At 45.2% G+C, this 19676-nt stretch overlaps 2 protein-coding genes across 2 annotated transcripts; both read left to right on the top strand.

Annotated features, from left to right (window-relative positions):
- The first annotated feature begins 210 nt into the window (after window positions 1–210).
- On the top strand, window positions 211–17410 carry LOC125764230 (mucin-4). Its single transcript, XM_049428224.1, has 6 exons — window positions 211–1275; window positions 2178–2586; window positions 9686–9870; window positions 12682–12898; window positions 13016–13543; window positions 14164–17410. Exons 2-6 carry the CDS (start codon window positions 2553–2555, stop codon window positions 16401–16403), a joined length of 3204 nt encoding a protein of 1067 aa, XP_049284181.1. The 5' UTR covers window positions 211–1275; window positions 2178–2552; the 3' UTR covers window positions 16404–17410.
- A 670-nt stretch (window positions 17411–18080) lies between these two features.
- On the top strand, window positions 18081–19353 carry LOC125764240 (uncharacterized). The gene is made up of 5 exons (XM_049428248.1): window positions 18081–18377; window positions 18436–18510; window positions 18575–18655; window positions 18732–18882; window positions 19043–19353. Exons 1-5 carry the CDS (start codon window positions 18278–18280, stop codon window positions 19095–19097), a joined length of 462 nt encoding a protein of 153 aa, XP_049284205.1. The 5' UTR covers window positions 18081–18277; the 3' UTR covers window positions 19098–19353.
- The last annotated feature ends 323 nt before the right edge of the window (window positions 19354–19676 follow it).

The raw sequence follows: 19676 nt of genomic DNA, 5'->3' as shown, positions 1-19676 counted from the left end.
TAGGCGTGCTGCCAAATAACTGCTATTTCGGTGCCCTTTTGCCGAGGTTCCATGTGTACGCGCGATAAATTTGTACAAACAGGACTGAATGCTTGAAAAGGAATAAACATCAAAAGTGTATACTTTCGTTCGTGAATCAAATGATGCGTTAAACATTGCGGAAACTACTTCCGTGGAATTCTGTGGGAAATAAATCGAAGCGAGAAATATAAAATAAAGTGGTTTTCATTCTTTAAAATTATTTATTTAATTTAAAAAAATAAAGCCTTGATAGCCTTTACTAAACATTTCAACATCTAATCGACAAATGAAAACTAAAATCTTTTATCAAACAAGTAATCCTGAGCATCAGAGAGATTCTATGTCCTCTTCGGTCATTTATTTTTAATGTGACATTTAACTAGTTTAGTTGTATGAAATCACCAATAAAACAGTCCAAATTATATTAACTTCTTTTACAATAATGAATGTGCGTACAACACTCAACTTACAAATCCGTCTGACCTTAACAAAATAAAGAGATCCCCTTTTAAAAGGCACAGCAGGATGGGAAAGCTTCCTAAAGCTGCGGAATTTGTCACCAAACATCTAGACAAGATCTAGCCACCCAATTACCAACCCCGTCATACTCCTGCGTTGCCTCGGAAAAAAATCCATTTTCCTAACATTTAAGTCTTCTGCAAGGGCTGCATCGGCGTCACCTTTGCCACGTATACCCACCTTTTCGGTTCGGATTGAAAAAAGCACAAAAGAAAACCTCAAAAACATAGAAAATAATAAACCATACCCGTACGTCAGCCAGACGCAGGCTAGCGGAATGATCAGAATATGCTTGCAAACGGAGGAAAGGGTTTGTCGTTTTGATCACCCGAGGCCACGTTTGTTGCAGATCAGCAACAGCAAAACAGCAACAGGCAAAAAAGAAACACTGAATATTACTCGAACAGACCCCCCTCGGTTGGTATAAGGGGAGCACAGATGAACCGTTCTCCCTTCCCTTTCGGACTAGCACCGACATTGGTACTGAAGAAGCTGTAGCAAAAACTCAGCAGCATCTTCGTTTGCGATCCGAGTGCGATCGGTCGGTTCCCTCTCCACGAACCTGGAGAGCGCCGTGCGCGGTGAAGACGGTCGGTCTTAGGCGCTTCCTTTCATTTTCAGCTCGCATCACTTCGATACTAGCCACAGGAAAGTGCAGTCGAGCTCGGGAACAGTTCGAGCCACCAGTGTGCCTCACGGATGCCCACCAGTGTTAGACATCCGGACGCCCGCTCGGTACGTTTCTTCACGTGTTTCTGCGTGCGTGTGTGTGTGTCTGTGTGGAGGGAGATGCTTTGTGTTAGAAGTTTCTTAGCCGTACCCTTAGTGAGAAAAATCGAAATTAAACACCCAAGTTCAAGTGTTCTGGAAGTTATCGTACGATAATGTGCTATAAGCGTGACTTATTTCGTTCAAGAATAGAGCAACGCTTTTCCCCACCCGTTTCGAACGTAACAAAACGAGAAGAGTTTTTCTTCTGCCGCGTTTTTTTTTTTGGTTGGTGCCCAGTTTTGTGCAATCAAAGTGAATTAGGGTCAGAGTGATTAAACACCCCCACTTCCGTCCATAACTTGGTGAAAACAATAAATCACCTCCAGCAAACGTATTGTACGGGAAATCTCGAATTGCAATGCCGTGTCGAACAGTTTTTCCCAGAACAAAACTAACCACGCGGTATGATTGCAGCAGGGTGTCTCGTATTGTTCTTAGACGGACAAATCATAAGCCACAGCAACTCCGCCACATACTGTCCCACGTTGTGGATAGTGTGAACACTGACTACCCCGAAACATTGCATTCTGCATTGCGTTCGTTCGCAATTGCATTTCCCGCCAACACGCCTTTTGGGAGCCCACATTTTCGGGTGGGGTGATCGTGGAGGTGGCGTGCACCACGGATGTATGTGGCAGTCAGTACCCCGAACGGTGGTGATGTTGTGTGGAATGAAACACTCCGAAACACCGACAGATCCGGTGCGTCTCTGTCAGTTATGATTTACGGTGCCAGTGAAACGGTTCTCCAAACTTCCGGTTTGCAAGAATTTTGTGTACCATTCGTTTCTTGTTCCCGATCAGCTCGTTTAGTTTTGTTTCTTTTTGGTTATTTATTTAGTTTCCTTTATTTTCCCCCATTTGTAGATTTCTGTTCAAAGAGATGCAAAATCTGATCATGCGCTTAATAGTGACGACGTTTTGAGTGTTTATAAGATTTAGTGTTTACTAAAGAAAAAAAAAACCCGAAATTAAACAAAGCAAAAGGAAAAGTGGTTTTTATTAATAATCGACGTTACGTTTAGAGGGATAGTGATTGAGGTTGTGGATTTTTTTGGGCCCAGCAGAAGTAAACAAAAACCGGCCACAAGCTTTCGTAGCGAAAGTGTGGTAGTGTGCGAAAGTTTCGGCTTGCTTTGCCTAACAGAAAGCAGTGGTGTGTTGAATTATTTGCCCTCATATTAGTGTTCTGTCCCGTTTGGTGCAGTTGGAGCATATTTGGTGCAGGAAACACGCAACATAATGGAGCTGATGCAGCAGCTTACACTTTGCACGGGTAAGTTTCTTTCATATACCATCATTGAAGTCTTTTGTATTCCGACGTCTAACAAGCGACCGAGTTGAACAACAAAATTCCAAATGTGCCAATTGCATCGCAGCAATTAGCAATTCGGTATGAAAATGTTCTGGCCCACGCAGAATTGGGTACCTTTACGCCGGTAGTCAGTTGCATCACCCTAGATGCGAGGTGTTTGATCGATCTTCACAAAATCCAAGGCGCAGCTGCAACGATCTACGATCACGACACATTTCAACACACCGCTAGAGTACTCCGCAAACTGGAATATGCAAAATGCTGCCTTGAGCCCATCCCGATGCCGGGACAACGAGATGTTTGAAGAATCGGGATTAACACCCAAATGTTGAGCGAATCCAAAGGGGTGTGGGTTTGATGGTGTTTAAGATGTTGCAGCAGAAGCGTTTTATTAGTGCAAAGTTTGTTTTTTTTTGCTGCCATCTGCAGGATGTTGTATCTCAATGTGGTATGGTAATTCGCGAACCACTTTTATGGAGCCGAAAAGACGTAAGTGGTATCAAAGTTATTGCTTTGTTGATAGTGTGGTGATAGGTTGAATTTTCTGCTTTGAAATTTATTTGATTGCAACATACATAAAGTGTGCTATCGTCATCCATGACATTGTTCTTTGAAGATCATCATCCAGTGTGGCGATAATCTGCTTTAGTCATCTTTTCTTTTGAAGGAATTTTCTTAACAAGTCTTCCGAAGAAACTAATTCTCCCATGTTTTTACGAAAAGGTAATCTTCTTCGACCTTCTGTCCGATCACATCACATGTGCTCATCTTACTCAGCACTGGACACGTTGACACGTTCGCAAACTGTCACAGGAAATTTACATCCGCCATGAAATCGTTTATGTTTTTGCCGGATTTAAATTAAAGTTCCTCTCAAGGTGCGGCGACCCGTGGCATCTTGGGTCACCTCGCGCATCCTTGACATGTGCCTTTCTCGGTACTGCCCTCAGCCAGCAAACAAATCTGCTTCTTACCACACCAACCTTGAACGGTTCGGGTCGGTTGCTTTTATGATGCCTATTTCGGTTAGGACGAGCCACGAATCTGCCACTAATAATACATCATCATGATGGCCGATTTTTAATCATCACTTTTCTGACACCTTTTTGTCGACCTTTTTCCGACCATCGGTCGTAACGGTATGCAATCGAAATGATTCCCCCAGTGCGGGAGCCACATTATTCGGTAGCACGAACCTAAATGAAGCCGTTGGCTGCGTCAAGCGGCCGTGTCATCCTTTCCGTCATGGTATCGAAAATACCATTCACCCCGAAGCAGAACCACGATGGCATATTCGAGCGGTTGGATTCGAGCGTTGGCGGGTTTTTGCCCCATGACAACGTGATCGTGAGAAAAATTCTTTTCCATCCCAAACCGCCTGCACTCGTGGCGGATCGCGAGCTTAAGCAATCGACAGCGCGCACCACACGATCGCGTGTAGAAAATGAACTTTACCAGCAATGCCCCTCCGGTGTGCGCTAACCTTGAAGGTACATCTTCAAACAAATATCAACACGGACGGATTGTTGGCGCGTTGGAGGTGTTTGAAAATGCGAGCAAATTAATGAAATGGCAGCCAAGCGTTTTTGGTAAAAGAATTCCGCACCATTTCGTGGGTTTTTGGAAACATGCAAAACATAACCATCCCCCACGGGGAAAGGGTTGGCAGTGAGGCTCATTTTTATGTGCACATTTTACAACTGCTCTTTTCCATGTAGCAAGGTTTTCATCTGGCATCCTCTTTGCGTGATGAGGAAATCCAGAGACGTTCGCTCGTTCGGGGTGGTTGTGTGTTTTCGTTGTGACAGAAAAAGGCACAACATTCATTGCAGAGGTTGGCGTTTCGATTTCCCAACTTCCGTGGAAGAAAAAAACAAATTTGTAGGAGAAGTTTATTTGCATAATTCATATGAAGTAACAATATTGAGGAAGCCCCGAACAAATATTCAACACAAACATAATTAGGCACTTAGTACGCAGTTTATTTGCATGAGTCATTTGTAATTAGGAAACTAAACTAACATCTCTTATTGCAGATTTGAGTTGATATTAGGCAGAGTCTCTCGTGTTCTGTGCGCGACGAATTATCAACCATGTAACCATTCGTTTTATAGAAACTAAATTAATATAAATCCTTGAAGTCAAATTTTGATGTAATTATTGTTTTATGTAACTTAAAAGAAACAATTAGATTCAATATTTTCAAAATCCTATTCCTAAGACATATAATTATCAAATCCGGTAAACAACAAATCTAAGAAATGATATAATTCATCCATCCATTAAGCAATAAACAAAAACCATTTATTTCCTCTCGAACAGTTTTCCACGGTTTGCTCTTCACTGTAAAGCGAAAAGCATATTAAATTAATTTAATTTAAAAATTATTTTCAAACCAACGCCACCCAAACCCCACGTTACAGCCTTTTGCACTTTCGCTGCACAGTGATCGACAATTTGTTGAATTACATTAATTCCCATTTCCATGCTGCTAATCGCAACGAAATTGCATTGTTTTCCACCATCCATCCCTTCGGCAGTGCGGTTTCTCAAGCACACAAATGGGGGCAAATAAAAAATTGTTTTTACAAGCATAATTTACACCATCATCGGCGTTGGCGTTATGATCAGCGTTTTGCACCGAGCAAAGCGGGATGCTGCTTTCCATACAATGGGTTTGTGCGGGAACAGCAGTAGCAGCAGCAGGAATCGTACTTCCGATCCCAATCGGTTGCAAATACGGCATTACATAATTGACATCGTTAGCAACTGCTGGCCGGAGTTCTGTAGCTGGAGGAAGGTTTTTCTTCTGATGATGTCTTTAATTTGGCACCACATATACTCGCACACAGCTGCAAAAAAACAATGCGTTATGATAATCGATGAGCAGACACGTACGTGCCCGAGGGGGTGCGTTTAAGGGGTGAGAAAATTAAGCAAAATGGGATGGATCTCATACCACTACACTAATCGGGGAAGCCATCATCAGGGAAATGAAGATCGGATAATGAACATTCGTTAGGAAGAGAGAAAAAAACCGGATGAAGGGTTTGGTAAAAAAACATAAATTAAAACATAATGATCACCAACCCCAACGCAAGCTGATTGATGCTGCACAGCTCTTGGTTGCATTTTGTGTTGTTTTATTTTCAAAAAAAAATAAAGATAAGCTGAAAGTGAAGGGTGCGAAATTGCATCTCAACCTACACTAGCTGAAACATCCCAAACCGACCCTTGCTGGAAGATTGAGGGCTTTTTTTTAAAGGTGATAAAAATCACAAGATCGTTTCACGTATTAATCAGCAAGCGACGAACCCCCGTTATTCGTTGAAGGTAACGCATGATTACACAACGCAATCGTTTTGATATGAAGTTAACATAAAATTCGTGCTATCTTATTTCGTTTTACTCACTTGGAATCAATATACCGCATGTAAGGTGAAGCGGATAAGTGATGTATATTATTCCACACACAGTTTCAACAGCACTTGGGGTCAATGTGGGTGAAAGTAGCCCTCCTAACGAGCATACATCAACAGTCCAACCAAACTCCCTTCATTCGCAAGGTTCAATATGCTTACACTCCCTCTTGAGTAAATGCAGCTCCCAGATTTCCTCACGGATTTATCAACTGTGCCCTGACAAGAAATGATCCCACCACAGGTACAGATCGTGCTCTCGTGAGCCCATTCAGTGGGATCTACTCATGCCCGATCGCTTCGTTATGCAATTGCGCCCGTCGACTCCCACGGTTCTCATCAACGGTTGCAAACCAGCTGAAACGTTGGGGTTTCCGAAGATTACCCTCACTTTTGCTAATTACGCTACCGATCTAACCAGGCCCATGCGCACGCGTTACAAAGCGCGGTAAGCTGCGTGACCTTGTGACCATGATCGCGTCGCGATGCGTCGTTACTGCGTAACGGCTCGCTACCGAAAATTCCACCCAAATTGTTTGCTCCGATCCGTCCAGGCGGGTGCTCGGTGTAATTTATTTGACCGCTTGTTACGGGGCTTACAACATACACCAGGGTACCTCTCAAGCGAGAGGATCTGTTGCTGCAAGACCGTCCGGTTGTTTGGTGGCTGCAACGCGTTACATTGCGAACGAAACGCTGCAGAACAGATTCGATTCATCATCACCCGTCATCCAAACGTATACATGCCCTGGTCATACACGCCAGGTCCAGTTCGGTGGCCGCCGGTGACCTCCGCGGAGCTTCGCGCATGCCAATGTGCATTGTTTTTTGTTCCAGCGCGCCATCACTCGGCACCAACATAAACGCTAAACGAACGCGATTCAACTTCTGCGCGCGGTTTGGGGGAGAATAAAAAAACAAACCCAACGATCACAAACGAAACTTGCAATGCAGCCGGTTTCGATGGTGTAATTGGAAAAATACGCTATTGCTTTCGCTACTGGATTGCAGTTTCCTTTCGATCCAAACCAAATGCTTTGGTTTGCATTTTTCGCCTATCGTTTTTTCCCCTTTTTGGCATGCGAATGGCTCTAGAGTGGAATGGAAGCAATCATTCAATTTGCGGCTCGAACCGAACCGGGTGCGCAATGGTGTTGGGTCGTGAAAATAATGAGCAAACGATGAAGCTACTGCTGGATGCACCGGTGGAACCTGGTTTCGATCCGTGAACCCACTGGCAAACGATCGCACAGTTTGCGGCGATCATCAATCATGCAGCGCAACGGATCAGGCTGCATCGCTTTCGGGGAATTTCGTTTCGCGAAAGTGCACGGGATGGAATTTTTCGTTGTGGTTTTTAGTTCTGAGCAATCCTAAAGCTTTAGTGTGGAATGTTTTTGGAAAAGCAGTTTCGAACAGGTTTAGGATGTTTTGGGGCGGCATTGATAAAATAGTGGGAGTAGCTGATGATTTATTGTTGCTGTAAATTAATCGCAACCTAGCTCAACAGAGCAATGAGGTATACTGGACTGTTGTACAACAACTAGAATTTAAATCTACTTCAAAAATTGCATCATTTATATTTATACATAATGCTATAATATTCAACCATCACAACATGGAGCAGGGAATGAAAAAATACTGTACAATTATTATACATTCTCAGTAAAAATTTTATACATTCTTCGACAAAATGCATAGAAGAAAGTGTGATAAATCTGCTAAGTGCTTGTGAGCAAATGTAACGCTCTGTAACGCATTAAGAGGCGGCTCATTAGTAAGCAAGTAAGCTTTAGCATAACTGTTTCTGTAATGTTTTTAGTCCGTAAATATTTTACCCATTTTATATACTTCTGTTTAAAGCAATCTTCAACCATCTAACCCACTAATTACTAATGGTGTACTAAAACCCGTATATACTAAGATACTTAAGCGTTACAACTGTTATACACTTTTCCATAATGAATCCAATTTGAAGCACTTTTAAATACCTTCATCCTACAGCACATATTTAAACAATTTGATTCCATTTTACGTGGAGCGATTCATCTGCCTAGCTGCCTTACCGTATGCATACCCATTTTTGGCATTCCATCCTATGACCTTTGCTGATGAAATGCCAAAAACCGCTTTGCGGCACAACGCATCAACCTGCCAGCGCTGTGTCGAAAGAGTTCGTCATCATCACATCGCTAGTGCAGTGTGGTGGTAATTGTTGGCGTGGGTATTTCAAGCTATTTTCAGCGACTCACACGAGCACCGTTCGTTGTTGGATCAGGATCATACACTCGAATTAGGCTGACCTGCAACATGTACAAGGCAACGAAACGGTAGCGCTAACGGTAGCAATGGCCATTTGCTGCGGATGTAAAACAATTCCCCCTACCATCACCAACCTGCTACTACTGCTTATAGTGCAGTCAATCGTCCATAATTGGGTAATGAGCTTTGAGCTTTAAATGTCCGAACGAAGAAGGCATTCCTCGGTCCAGGTGGTGACAGTAGGTACCGTGCCAGTTCTTTAGACACAATTCGGCACACTTTTAGGAGTCGTAGGAGTCCAAACACACAAAACAATGGACAGCCTAATGAGTGACAGCAGCAGTACAGGGAAAGGTTCACGCGTTCAATCGCGATAAAGATACGCACACCGATTGTGCAACATGGATTGGGTGCTGGCACCCAATGTCAGCCAGATGGACGGTATGGTTCACTGATCGTCGAAGCGAGTCGATCGGGATGCAAGATCGGTTTGTACCTACTGCTTTAGTTCGCGATGCAGGAGACAGTTCCATGTGGTCTATTGTAAGCGTCCAACTGCAACCCTCCAGTTACAACATCGTCCTATAGGTCAAGAAAAAAAGGTCAACTTTCACGGAAATGTCTTTGAAATAAACAAAACAAAAAAAACCCAGTCATTGCTGTTCCCTGGGTTGCGGTGGGTCTGGAAATCATTACACTTAAATCGTGATAACCGGAAGGGATGCTTCACTAACAGAGGTTATAGACGCTACCGCAACCGGTCACGCGCTCTGTAAGCTATCTTGTTTTTTGTAACAGAAAAAAAAAAGTCAATAATAGTAGAAGACGATTTGAAGACGGTTTCCTCTCCTAAACTCTGCCAGCGAAGCGGCCGAACCAAAAAAAAAACAATGGGGAGCAACAGCGAAACGTCACTGTGCCATTGTAGTACCGAACCATACTGATGATCATCAACATTTGTTGCGCTGCGAAACGGTTGCGATTTGCATAAAACATGCGGCACAAAACAAACTGCTTTACGGTGCAAAACCCTACCAAATATTCGCTATCGAGCGCTATTAGGTTCGGCTAAACGTTGGTGACATTAGCTATCGCGGGGTTTGTTGTGTCACAGGAAATGTCTCGGGCCAATGAATTTGGTTTTCCCCCCTTAGATGGAAAATAAAAATTGCTCTTTGCAGCATTCTCGTGAAGATGCTAACCTTTGCCAGGTTGTGGATCTTCTAAATGCTAATGCTGTTTGCCGCTGTATTGGATATCTTCATGTTTTGTTGTCTAAAGCAATTCTCGTTTTAGCACGTCGCGGCACAGTTTCGACACCACCATGGTCGTAAATTATTTCTAATAATCTATTTCTTTCCCCATCTCCTTGCTTCCAGCTCTTCTGATGGCCGCTGCAATCGTAAGCAACAATGGACAGTTCCTGCCCGGACCGCGCTACAGCCTAGACAACATGCCCAAAACAAGCTTCACCTGTCGGGACAAAATTCTCGGCGGATACTACGCGGACTCGGAAACGCAATGCCAAATGTTTCACGTTTGCGTGAAGGTGGCCGGTGTCGGTGTAAGTATACATTTCCTCCCAGTTCACAGCACGCAAGGCACCACAAACAAGCCATAAGCGAAACACATCGCCGACCCTCTAGTTGACCCCTTCGGGTCCCGGGGTCATGTCAGCGTCGAGTTCTTCAAGCACCTAAACACACGGTGGGAGAAGGCTCATCGCGGTGTCGTGGTATGAAGAAAAGTTTCGTAGCAAAAACCAAAAATCGCTTCATATAATCGATGGAGATAGTCGTTTGGTGGATGGCAAACGGCGTCACCAGCGTTGTCTTCGATCAAACCCATGTTAGGGAACCGTTCCCAAGAGACTCACGTGACCTTTAGGTTGCGCGTTTTTTTCTATGTAAGAGAGACGGAGAGATTGGCAAGTGGAACAGTGGAAGGGAATGTCGAATGGAGAGTGGGCACGAGCATGGCATCATCGAGTGGTAGAGGCTCCAGCCAAAAGGTGGCCTCCACTCGTTGACTTCGAACCCTAGTTAGGCTCGTGCTCGACTGCGGATTTGTCCCCCTAGTGCCTCCACAACTCGTGGAGATGCATTCAGCCAAAGTTGTTTTGCCATTCGAATCCATTGTCGTGCCTGGCCGTTCGTCGCTTGCGTGTCTCCAGTCCATGATGATCAGCAGGACGTCCTTGTCCGCTGTGGATACATCGATCCATCCAACTTCTAACGGTTCCTCGGGCATACCTTGCCCACATGCGGGGGGCTACTTTAGCACGATCAGGTGTCAAGCGCTTTGTCCTGCGAGGGTTTCCCACTACAAGATACGAACATGAGTCGCCACGGAACGGAACTCGCGTATTCCAGGCGAGGTCCTTACAACAACCAAGGACGTCCAAACGGTTAGGGTGTGTTGCCAACAGCTAAACTCACGATCACATTCCATGGCTGCAAGCAAATGCCACAGATTGAATAGATAATGACACAAAAGTGCTGCCAGAGAAAACAAAATTACTAATCCAACCTCATGCTAGGAATACAGATGGAAACACTTTGCTTTATTAGTTGGTTTTAAATATTTACTTCGTAACACAGCCCACAGCCCCGCTGCCTTAATTGATCAAGTTTTATGATGTCCATCCGAAGGACGTTTCGTAACGTACGAGGTCACTACGACGTACCAAAATCGGCAAAGATGGCAAAGTCAAACTCATCGATCTGAGTCCACATTTCACACCTTCTTCGAAAGGAGAAGATACGAATCAGCCGCTCTTTCGTGCATATGGGTTACGTTTGCCATCATCGCCGGCCTCAACAATAGCCATCCCCAACACAACACAACGAAAACAACCGGAAAACCGAAATCAGGTCACATTTAAAGTTCACAGCCATTGCTGTGATGATCATACTAGATCGAGATAATTTGCTGGCGAAGTTTGAGTGCAACAGTTTGGACGTGGAATCCATACCTGGAAAACTTTAAAACAAGCTTCAATATTGCCGAAACATTGTTTTGGGTGGTGCGTTGATGAATTTACTTTCAATTTCAAATGGATCATCCCAACGAGGCCTTTCTCTTTCGGTGCCAAACAGTTTTGCAATGCTCACACTTTGTTTTAATCAATCAATCACTGAAGCCCTCGTTACCGTTCTGATAGCTCATTGCTTCTTCGCTTTTTCTCTTTGCGTTTTCGCGAAAAGACAAATTTCACATCACAGCCACTATCCCGTCTTATAGTGGCCGGTAATGGTAATGAAAACGAAACCCCATCTTTGACGAATTTATTATATAATTCATCACCAGCGCGATGAATAATAAACGATTATTTAGTCAGATTACGGTTTCGGGCCTGTGAACGGTGGCTAGAAAAACCAACAAATAAACTTCCCCTCGTTCAGTCACTCTCCTCCTAACAGTGGTAGCTAATCAAATCCTCCATTGCTTAACCGCAGCAGCTGAAACAGCTCTAGTGGTACCGATGGTAGCACAAAAAACTAAGAAACAACCGCAAACTCACAATTAATCATCATATTCACACCGAACGGGTGCGCATGTGCGCACACCACCACCATTGCAATGGACATTGGAGTCTGCTGTGGTTAAGGCTTTTGTTACCCGAATGGTGGCAGAATTCCTTGGCTCTTTCGGTATCTAACAATCTTATCTTCCGCCGAATGAATGGCTACCGTGCTTGGTAAACATTTAGCTCCCGCAGAAACGGGGGGGACCCGATCAAAACGGGTGTTGTCTCTGGGGTAGCCGCAGCGGCGCCATACTGTCTGAGAAACTAAGCCACAGTGCACGAGAATCCAACCTGACGTGCGTTGCGTCGCGTGTGTACAACCTTCATCTACAGCCAGTAATTACTCCGATCTAAAGCTTAAGTCTGTGAGGCTTTTCCAGACGTGGTTGGAGTTCAGAAACGGTACGATCGTCACAAAGGTGCGTGCAAATGCATACCCGCGCCAGAAGAAAAGAGATGAAGGTTGACTATTGGGCCGTATTGCACCATTGGGCGCACCACTGCTTACTTCACATCTCACCCGATATTATTATAGCCTGCGGTATATCTCAACTTCAGCCAGTTGGTTGGTTTACTATTGTTTCGAGTTCTTGCATTCTTACGAAGTTACTGGAACTCTTATTCATTTGTAGATAGGCACTCGACGGTACGGTACAGAATTCTCACAAATTAATTACACCTAGCTTCTACACCTGCGACACTCCCTTTTCGAATCAGAGCTTTACAGCAGCAAAAAAGAAAAGAAAGAAAATAACCTGAAACTCCACAACGTTGTTCGATTGATTGCGTGGAATTAATTGTTTTCCGCCTTCATTTTTTTTTTCTTCATTTTACCAATGCTCGAAGGTGCAAGATTTCCGCTTCCTGTGCCCCAATGGTACGGCTTTCGATCAGGAAGCTCAGATCTGTGCCGATTGGGGTGATGTCGACTGTGAGGCGGCCACACTGTACTACGGTAGTGATAACTTCGACCTATACCGGTTGGGTTCCGGATTCGAAAGCAAGCGGGCCCCATTCGCCGAGGAGGAAGAGGCCACCTTCCATCTGCAGCGTGCCGAAACGAGTAAGTGTTTTGAAAAGGGTTTTTATCCAACGCAAAGGCAAAAGGTTATTTACTTTCGTTAAATGTTAAATGTTCTTATATACGTTACTAAACCATAACGATCCGCACATTCTACAGGCGATGCTCGAAGAAGCAAGCAGTACATTGTTAACCAGAGCTCCAAACCACAGCAACCGCCAAGCCTGAATCAGATCCCTAGCGTACAGAAACCAGCACATCCGCAACAACCTCAGCAATACTTCCGTCAACCGGTGGCACCGTCAACTACCACGACGACCACATCCACCACCACTACAACGACCACTACCACTCCATCCACGCCAGTCGAACACATCTTCTACAAAACGAGCCAAGCGCCTACAAAGCTGCACCAGAAACATGTGGAGCACAAGCAACATCAGCTACTGCTGAACCAGCAGCAATTACTCCAAGCTCAGCACTATCGGCAACTAACGGCGGCTGCAGCAACCGCAACTCCTGCCGATCGTCGACCTTCGGTGGACGAAATTCGTACCACGACACCATCTTTCACCAACAACTTTGCTCGATCGCAGCATCAACAACCCCAGCAGCAGCAACAGCAACGACAACCTCAGTTGCAACAACCACAGCAATCACGCGCAACGCAGCACAACGACTTCAACAGTAAATAACGTAGCTTAGTGTGTTTGTTTCGCTGTAGTTAAGCGCATCATCATCATCCATCTCATCAACTTCATCATCATTGCCGACGGACATCCGGAAGCTTCCCGTTTGCTCTTGTACTTGTACATTTACGAAAAAAAACAAAAAACAAAACGAACCACTTATCTCTTGCATGACTCAACATGGTTAAACTACTATTTCTAGACGACTCTACTGGACTGATTGATAATTACGCACATCATTTCACATGCCCCACTAAACGTTGATTACGTCGGCCGCGCACTGCTGCTCCCCTGGTGCATGCCGCTTTCAATGTTTGCCGATGAACCGTTTCCCACCCGTTTACGCCGGGAACGCCGGTTCGCTTTTACCTCATCATGTTCATCGATCGAAATAAGATAATTGAATGATTATTGATGGTTTTTCACACTTATTAAATCGTAACGTTTGTGTTCTTTCTTTTTTCCTCTTTTTCGCTCTCCTCCGTTTCTCGTTTTGTTTCCGTTTTCTTTCTGATTTTTTTTCTCTTTTTTCTCTCTTATTTCTGCTCCACGTTTTTGTTGCCGCTTCATCCATGTGTCATCGGTTTTGAACGGTTCCGTTTTTGGCACGCTACCTAGACGATGAGATCTTCCGTGGATCGCATAGTTCGCATTTCTACAACAACCGGAACAATGGTAAGGAAGACTACGAGGAGGAACTTTACCGGAAGTCCACGACGACAGCTCGGTCAACGGTAGCGGCGGGAACGAATCGTGCCGGATCGTCCCAAGCTGGCACTCGCGGACGTAATCGTGGTCGGGGAAGCGTCCGTGCACATCATCTGAACGCGCTGCGCAATGAGATTAAGCCCAGTACGAGCACGACGCCCGCTAGTGTGACGAAAGCTCAGCAACTGCAGCCAAATCATCAGCAGTACAATCACCAGCAACAGTTGCAACAGCAACGTCAGCAGCAGTACCAGCAGCAACCACAACAACAGCAACCACGACAACAAAATACTAAGCTTCAGACGACGACACCCGATGACTTTGTGGATATTCCGAAGATCCCCAACTTCCGACAGCAGCCAACCACTGTGCTGAAACCGCAGCAATCTTCCGCACAGGTTCCATCATTTGGACAGGCCATCATCTCTACACCGGCTCCCTTCGCTAAGCAACCTCAGGTACAGCCGCAAAACCGAGGCAACGCTCAGTTCTTCAATACGCATCAGCAACAGCAGCAGCTAGTGACGAGCTCCACCACCCAAGCGTCACCTCAGCCAGCCCAGCGTTTCGGTGGCAATCCGCCGGCTACAAATAACTTCAAGATCACCGTCACAACGCCACAGTACGATCGTAACAACTTCAACCAGCCACAGCAACAATCGTTTAACTTCAACGGTCAGCCACGCCAGCAGGCACCGATCGTCAGCACTACGTCTGCTGCCCCTGTGAACAATCCGTTCCAGTTCTTCGGTGCCCAAACGACGACCACCACAATTCGTCCACGAAGCACCTTCGAGAATCGGGCAACGGAGCGTTCGTTTGATGATGCTTCCGTTACCACACCTCAGGAATCGCAACGTATCCGACCTCAGTCGCGTACATTCAACGTCGATCCTAACCGTTTGAACCAGTTCAACTACAACGAATATCAGGGTAGTCGCACCAGTACCACCACCACGACTCCGGTTCCTCCGACGACATTCGCTCCGGCCCAGCAGAACTTCCGTCAGCGAGCACCTCAACAAAACTCCTTCCTGAATCCATTCTTCAGCAATCCGTCAACGGTGGCACCATCCATCACTACCATCCCTCCATCCATTGTGCAGAAGGCCGTGCCGAAGGAGCGCTACCAATCGATTTCACGCTCCGGCAACGAAGGCCACACGCCATCGACGGTGAAAAAGTTCTCCACACTCGTGCCCAAGGATCAGTACAATCCGACCACCTTCAAACCGAACGCGATCAGCAAGAAGGCGCTGCTTCAGTTCGTCAACCAGAAGAGTGTCATCGGGCTTGATAAGTCACCGTTCACCGATCGTGTCAGTATCACTACCACGACCAGTACCACCGAGAAGGCACCGGCACCAGCAACGACCCGCTACCCGGGTTACATTCCAACCATACCGCCCGTAACGTCCACGTCCACATCCACCACGACGACTACGACGCGTGCTCCCTTCACAAGCACTACCACCACCAACACACCACCGCCGCCCAACCGATTCTTCCAGCCTCCGATTTCAAAATCGAACCTACTGACACAGTCCCCCATCGTGGTAACCTCGGCCAAACCGGACCCGACCGAAATCGACGAAGACGACGGTCAGTATCATCCGGAGCTGTACGAGAAAGACTTCTATCGCAATCGCGTAAAGGCGAAGGCGGCAGCAGCGGCTGCTCTTGCCCAGGCCCGCAACTCCAACGGTCTTGCCTCACTGTCCACCAGCGATGAGGAAGAAATCTTCCGTACCGCACACTCCCAGAACATTGCCGCCAGCGGTAACGATCTGATACTGGAGCGTGCGCGTCAGGCAGCGGCCCGCATCAATGAATTCTTCTCGTCCTCCTCGGTAAAGCCAACGACGGCACGCAAAGACCAAAAGGACGGTCAACCGGAACCGGTCACACCGAAGACGAAACCTCACAAGGACACGGGCCGGACCAAGTCTTCCCATGGGGCGAAGGGTACCAGCAGCAGTAGCAACGCTACGCCACGTCCATTCTCCAAGGCTCCAACGATTCCACCGAATGCGACCATCACCAAGCGGCCACCGGAAGACGATAGTTACGACTACGCGTACTACGACACCGGCAGTCCCGACGTACCCGAGTACGACATCATCGAAGACTTTGGTCGGAAGCGGGTCTGAGGTTTAGGATGGTTGTAGACTTAACGCTGGGATGATTCTTCCCATTTTCGTGGATGTGTGAATGCGCGTGTGAATGCGTAACGTGCCGTGTGCGCCATTCGGTGCATACTCCGGCATGGAGGTATGACTGGAACTAGTGTCAAGGAATGCGTGTGTGTTTATGTGGATGATTGATTAGCTGTGTAAGTACGGATGAAACGATGATGGCCAGATGGAAGAAGCCGCTCCTTCCCCCATACGTCATTGATCGACCTGTCGGAGTCAATGAAGGTGAGCGGCTAAACGTGGTAATGACGCTGGTCATATAAACGCAAATATAAACGCTATACATATGATGATAATATATTGCCATTAGCATTAAAAACACATTCATCCATCGGTTGGCCAGAGGAGAGTGTGTTCACGGGAGGAAACGAAAAAAAACATAGAATGGTGCGTAGAAAGGAGACGGTAAATGGACGGATGTTCGTCTGGGACATCCATCCCAACGGAAAACCCAGCAGGAAGCCAGTATTTGTAGTAAACTCTCAAGCGCGAATCGATTTTCTTTTCTTTTTTTGCACGCCCGTGTGTGTTTGTATTCAATTACAGATGTAAAATACGTTTTTCTTCCTTTTTTCTCTTACTACCTTTTTCATTTCTTTTTGGTTTAGTTTTATTTTTTGGAAAGCATATCTTAAAAGTTATCTTATGTTTTCTTTTTTTTGCGATTATTGTACCATGCATTACATATCTCAAGACACACTTTAGCAAGAATTTAAAAACACATTTTTGCACTACTTTCTCTCTCGATTAAAGAACGTCTCATTCTACACACGTGCTGTAGTACTATTAGGATTTTTTGTTTCATCTCAGCATGACTTCATTTTTATTCGCTTTTAACAGACGCTCAGACGATAATGCTAGCGGTGACATGATTTTGGGTCAAGTGTCCCCAATCTGGTAACAGACAGACACAGTTGGGAGGAAAAGATTGTTGTAAATAAATTTCTTTAATCAAACAGTAATGCGTCCGATGAGATGGATAAAATAAAATTTACATCCGAAACGAAAAAACAAATAATTAAAAAGAATAAAATAGCACTGAATAGTGGATTGCACAACATGAATAAAGTATCTATTTTCGTCCTTCTGTTCACTCTTCTCGCAAGCTTATGTAAGTTGACCTATAATGGAAACTTTTGCTCGATTAATGTCTCCTTTTGTTTGCGGCGTTTAGCTGGACGAGTCACGTGCATTTTGACGAATGTAACAAAGAGTTAAATTTCCGTTGAGATGCTGCAACTGGCACGAATAATAATCCGTTTTTAGAAATTATTCTCCACAACATTTATTTTCAGTTACTTGAGTAATGATCAACTAATACTTTTTATTTGTTACAACACAGTGAAATTTATGCAACAATAATTTTCATGTTTTCATTTTTACTTCGCAAATAAAATGGCTACGTCTTCCGCTCACGCTTTGATAGGGCAGATTCATCACAAAGAGCTGCCAGTGACAGATTCCTTTTATTCGCTCCTGTCTACCATGGTTTCAAGCTTTTGCCCGCCTGTTATGACGCGGATGGAAACAATCGTTATTCGGGCTTACGTAGGAATCCCACACACCAGACCGGAACAAAGTGCGATACATTGTCGTTTTGCTATTTAAGAAGAGTTCACTCAGACAGGAAGCGTTTAGTATCCTTTTGACCCTGGCTGGAGCAATTAGTCGCTCGCTGAAAGTGAGTCAAGTTCTTGTGCTAAGAGCACCCTAGTGCGTGCTAACAGAGAGAGAGAGAGCGAGAGAGCGTGTGTGTGCTTGTTTGTTGTACGTTTCTTGTAGTATCAGGTGTGTCAAACCCAATCAAACTGGCTGGCCATCGTTCTACGATGGAGGTCAGCAAACGCTTTCTGTGGCTGGCTGCCTTCCAACTGTTTTGGTTCATGTGTTTGGTGGAATCGTACCCGGATGGTGCCAATCTTTACAAAGGTTCGTGCCTGTATAAGCCGTAGAAGGCATTTATGTCAGCATTTTTACCACCTTACAGATTGGCTGCGTGGAAGAAATGAGGAAGAGGTCGAACGAATGATAGCCGAGGATCAGTTTGAAGCTCCGAAGCTTTGTAAGTTTCCATCGCATGGTGAACATTTTTCGTTACAGTATGTTGAGAATGTGTTTCTTGGCAGTCTTTTACAGAACTCCAAGTTCCTTTACCGATCTCGGGATGGGCGAACCATTGGAGAAGAGGACGGTAAACAGGTACAAAAGTATGTACCAACTGAGAGACGAAAGACGGTTTTTGGCAAGCGGATTTTTAATGCTTTATCGTGTACTACCATCTAGATATGATGCTCACTAAGGATAGCCTGGATGTTCCGCTGATCGATGATGTCGAACAAACGAAAGAAGCGACCCGGTTCTTCTTTCCACGCGTCAACCCCAAACGGTCGCCGGGTGCCATCCTTAGCTGGGCCATTCCTGCCGCAAATCGAGTGTAATTAAACCAAACTCCTCCAAATGCATCCTTCACTACGGGAACATGACGATGAGATCTGCACGCTTCATCCGGTGCTCCTTTCCTCTGCTCCCAAGATGGTGTCGCTGTAGTAAAAACGTACCACACTAATTCCAACACACGGTCCCATCTGTTTCAGGCGTGTCATCAGCACGAATTATCGCCCACCAGGCATCAATCGGCCTGCCGCTTAGAATGGGCGCACAGGAACATGCTAGAGCGCAAACGATGATTTCGCGTTGCACATTCCGGTCGGATTGGTTAGCCTGTTTTTGGTTCGCACCTACACTCCATTCCGTTACCAAGCGCCCTAGCACGCAAACAATGACACTTCATCAATTATAAGCATCGGCGCTGGCTTTTAGAATGGCGGTTTGCATAGTTGTTTTACCATCTTGTCGTCTGTAACATCAATATGGATAAATAAAATCCTCGGGTTCTGCTAACAAACGGGATTTTTTTTTTCGCTTGTACAACAGTAGTGCGAATATCACATTTTTTATGTATTCGTGAATATTACACTTAAGGTGAAGTGGATATAGTACATTTAATCATTCGATTAAAAGTTTATTTAATTTTGAACACAAATTCAAGAGCGTATGACAACGGTCAGTTTAAAATGGTCGAACGCTCTGAAGCGCCCACTAGCGGAAAATTTGAGAAACTAAAATAATATCAGGGATTGGCAAACTTTTCATGCCATCGCACAATAATAAGGGAAGCTATTTTTCCTTCTTTTGTTTCCGGATTATTTACTCATGTGCTCCCTTTTG

The sequence above is a fragment of the Anopheles funestus genome, chromosome 2RL (genome assembly GCF_943734845.2).
Source record: "Anopheles funestus chromosome 2RL, idAnoFuneDA-416_04, whole genome shotgun sequence".
In the NCBI taxonomy this organism is placed as follows: domain Eukaryota; kingdom Metazoa; phylum Arthropoda; class Insecta; order Diptera; family Culicidae; genus Anopheles; species Anopheles funestus.
Note: the sequence above shows the minus strand (reverse complement) of the source record. Positions and strands in the feature narration are given on the sequence as shown.

Excerpts from the sequence above, each read along its gene's own strand:
- LOC125764230 (XM_049428224.1), top strand. The coding sequence starts at position 2,553 with ATGGAGCTGATGCAGCAGCTTACACTTTGCACGG. Across the intron at positions 12,899-13,015 it reads TCTGCAGCGTGCCGAAACGA|GCGATGCTCGAAGAAGCAAG; the intron begins GTAAGTGTTTTG and ends CACATTCTACAG. Across the intron at positions 13,544-14,163 it reads GCAGCACAACGACTTCAACA|ACGATGAGATCTTCCGTGGA; the intron begins GTAAATAACGTA and ends CACGCTACCTAG.
- LOC125764240 (XM_049428248.1), top strand. The coding sequence starts at position 18,278 with ATGGAGGTCAGCAAACGCTTTCTGTGGCTGGCTGCCTTCCAACTGTTT. Across the intron at positions 18,378-18,435 it reads TGGTGCCAATCTTTACAAAG|ATTGGCTGCGTGGAAGAAAT; the intron begins GTTCGTGCCTGT and ends ACCACCTTACAG. Across the intron at positions 18,656-18,731 it reads GACGGTAAACAGGTACAAAA|ATATGATGCTCACTAAGGAT; the intron begins GTATGTACCAAC and ends ACTACCATCTAG.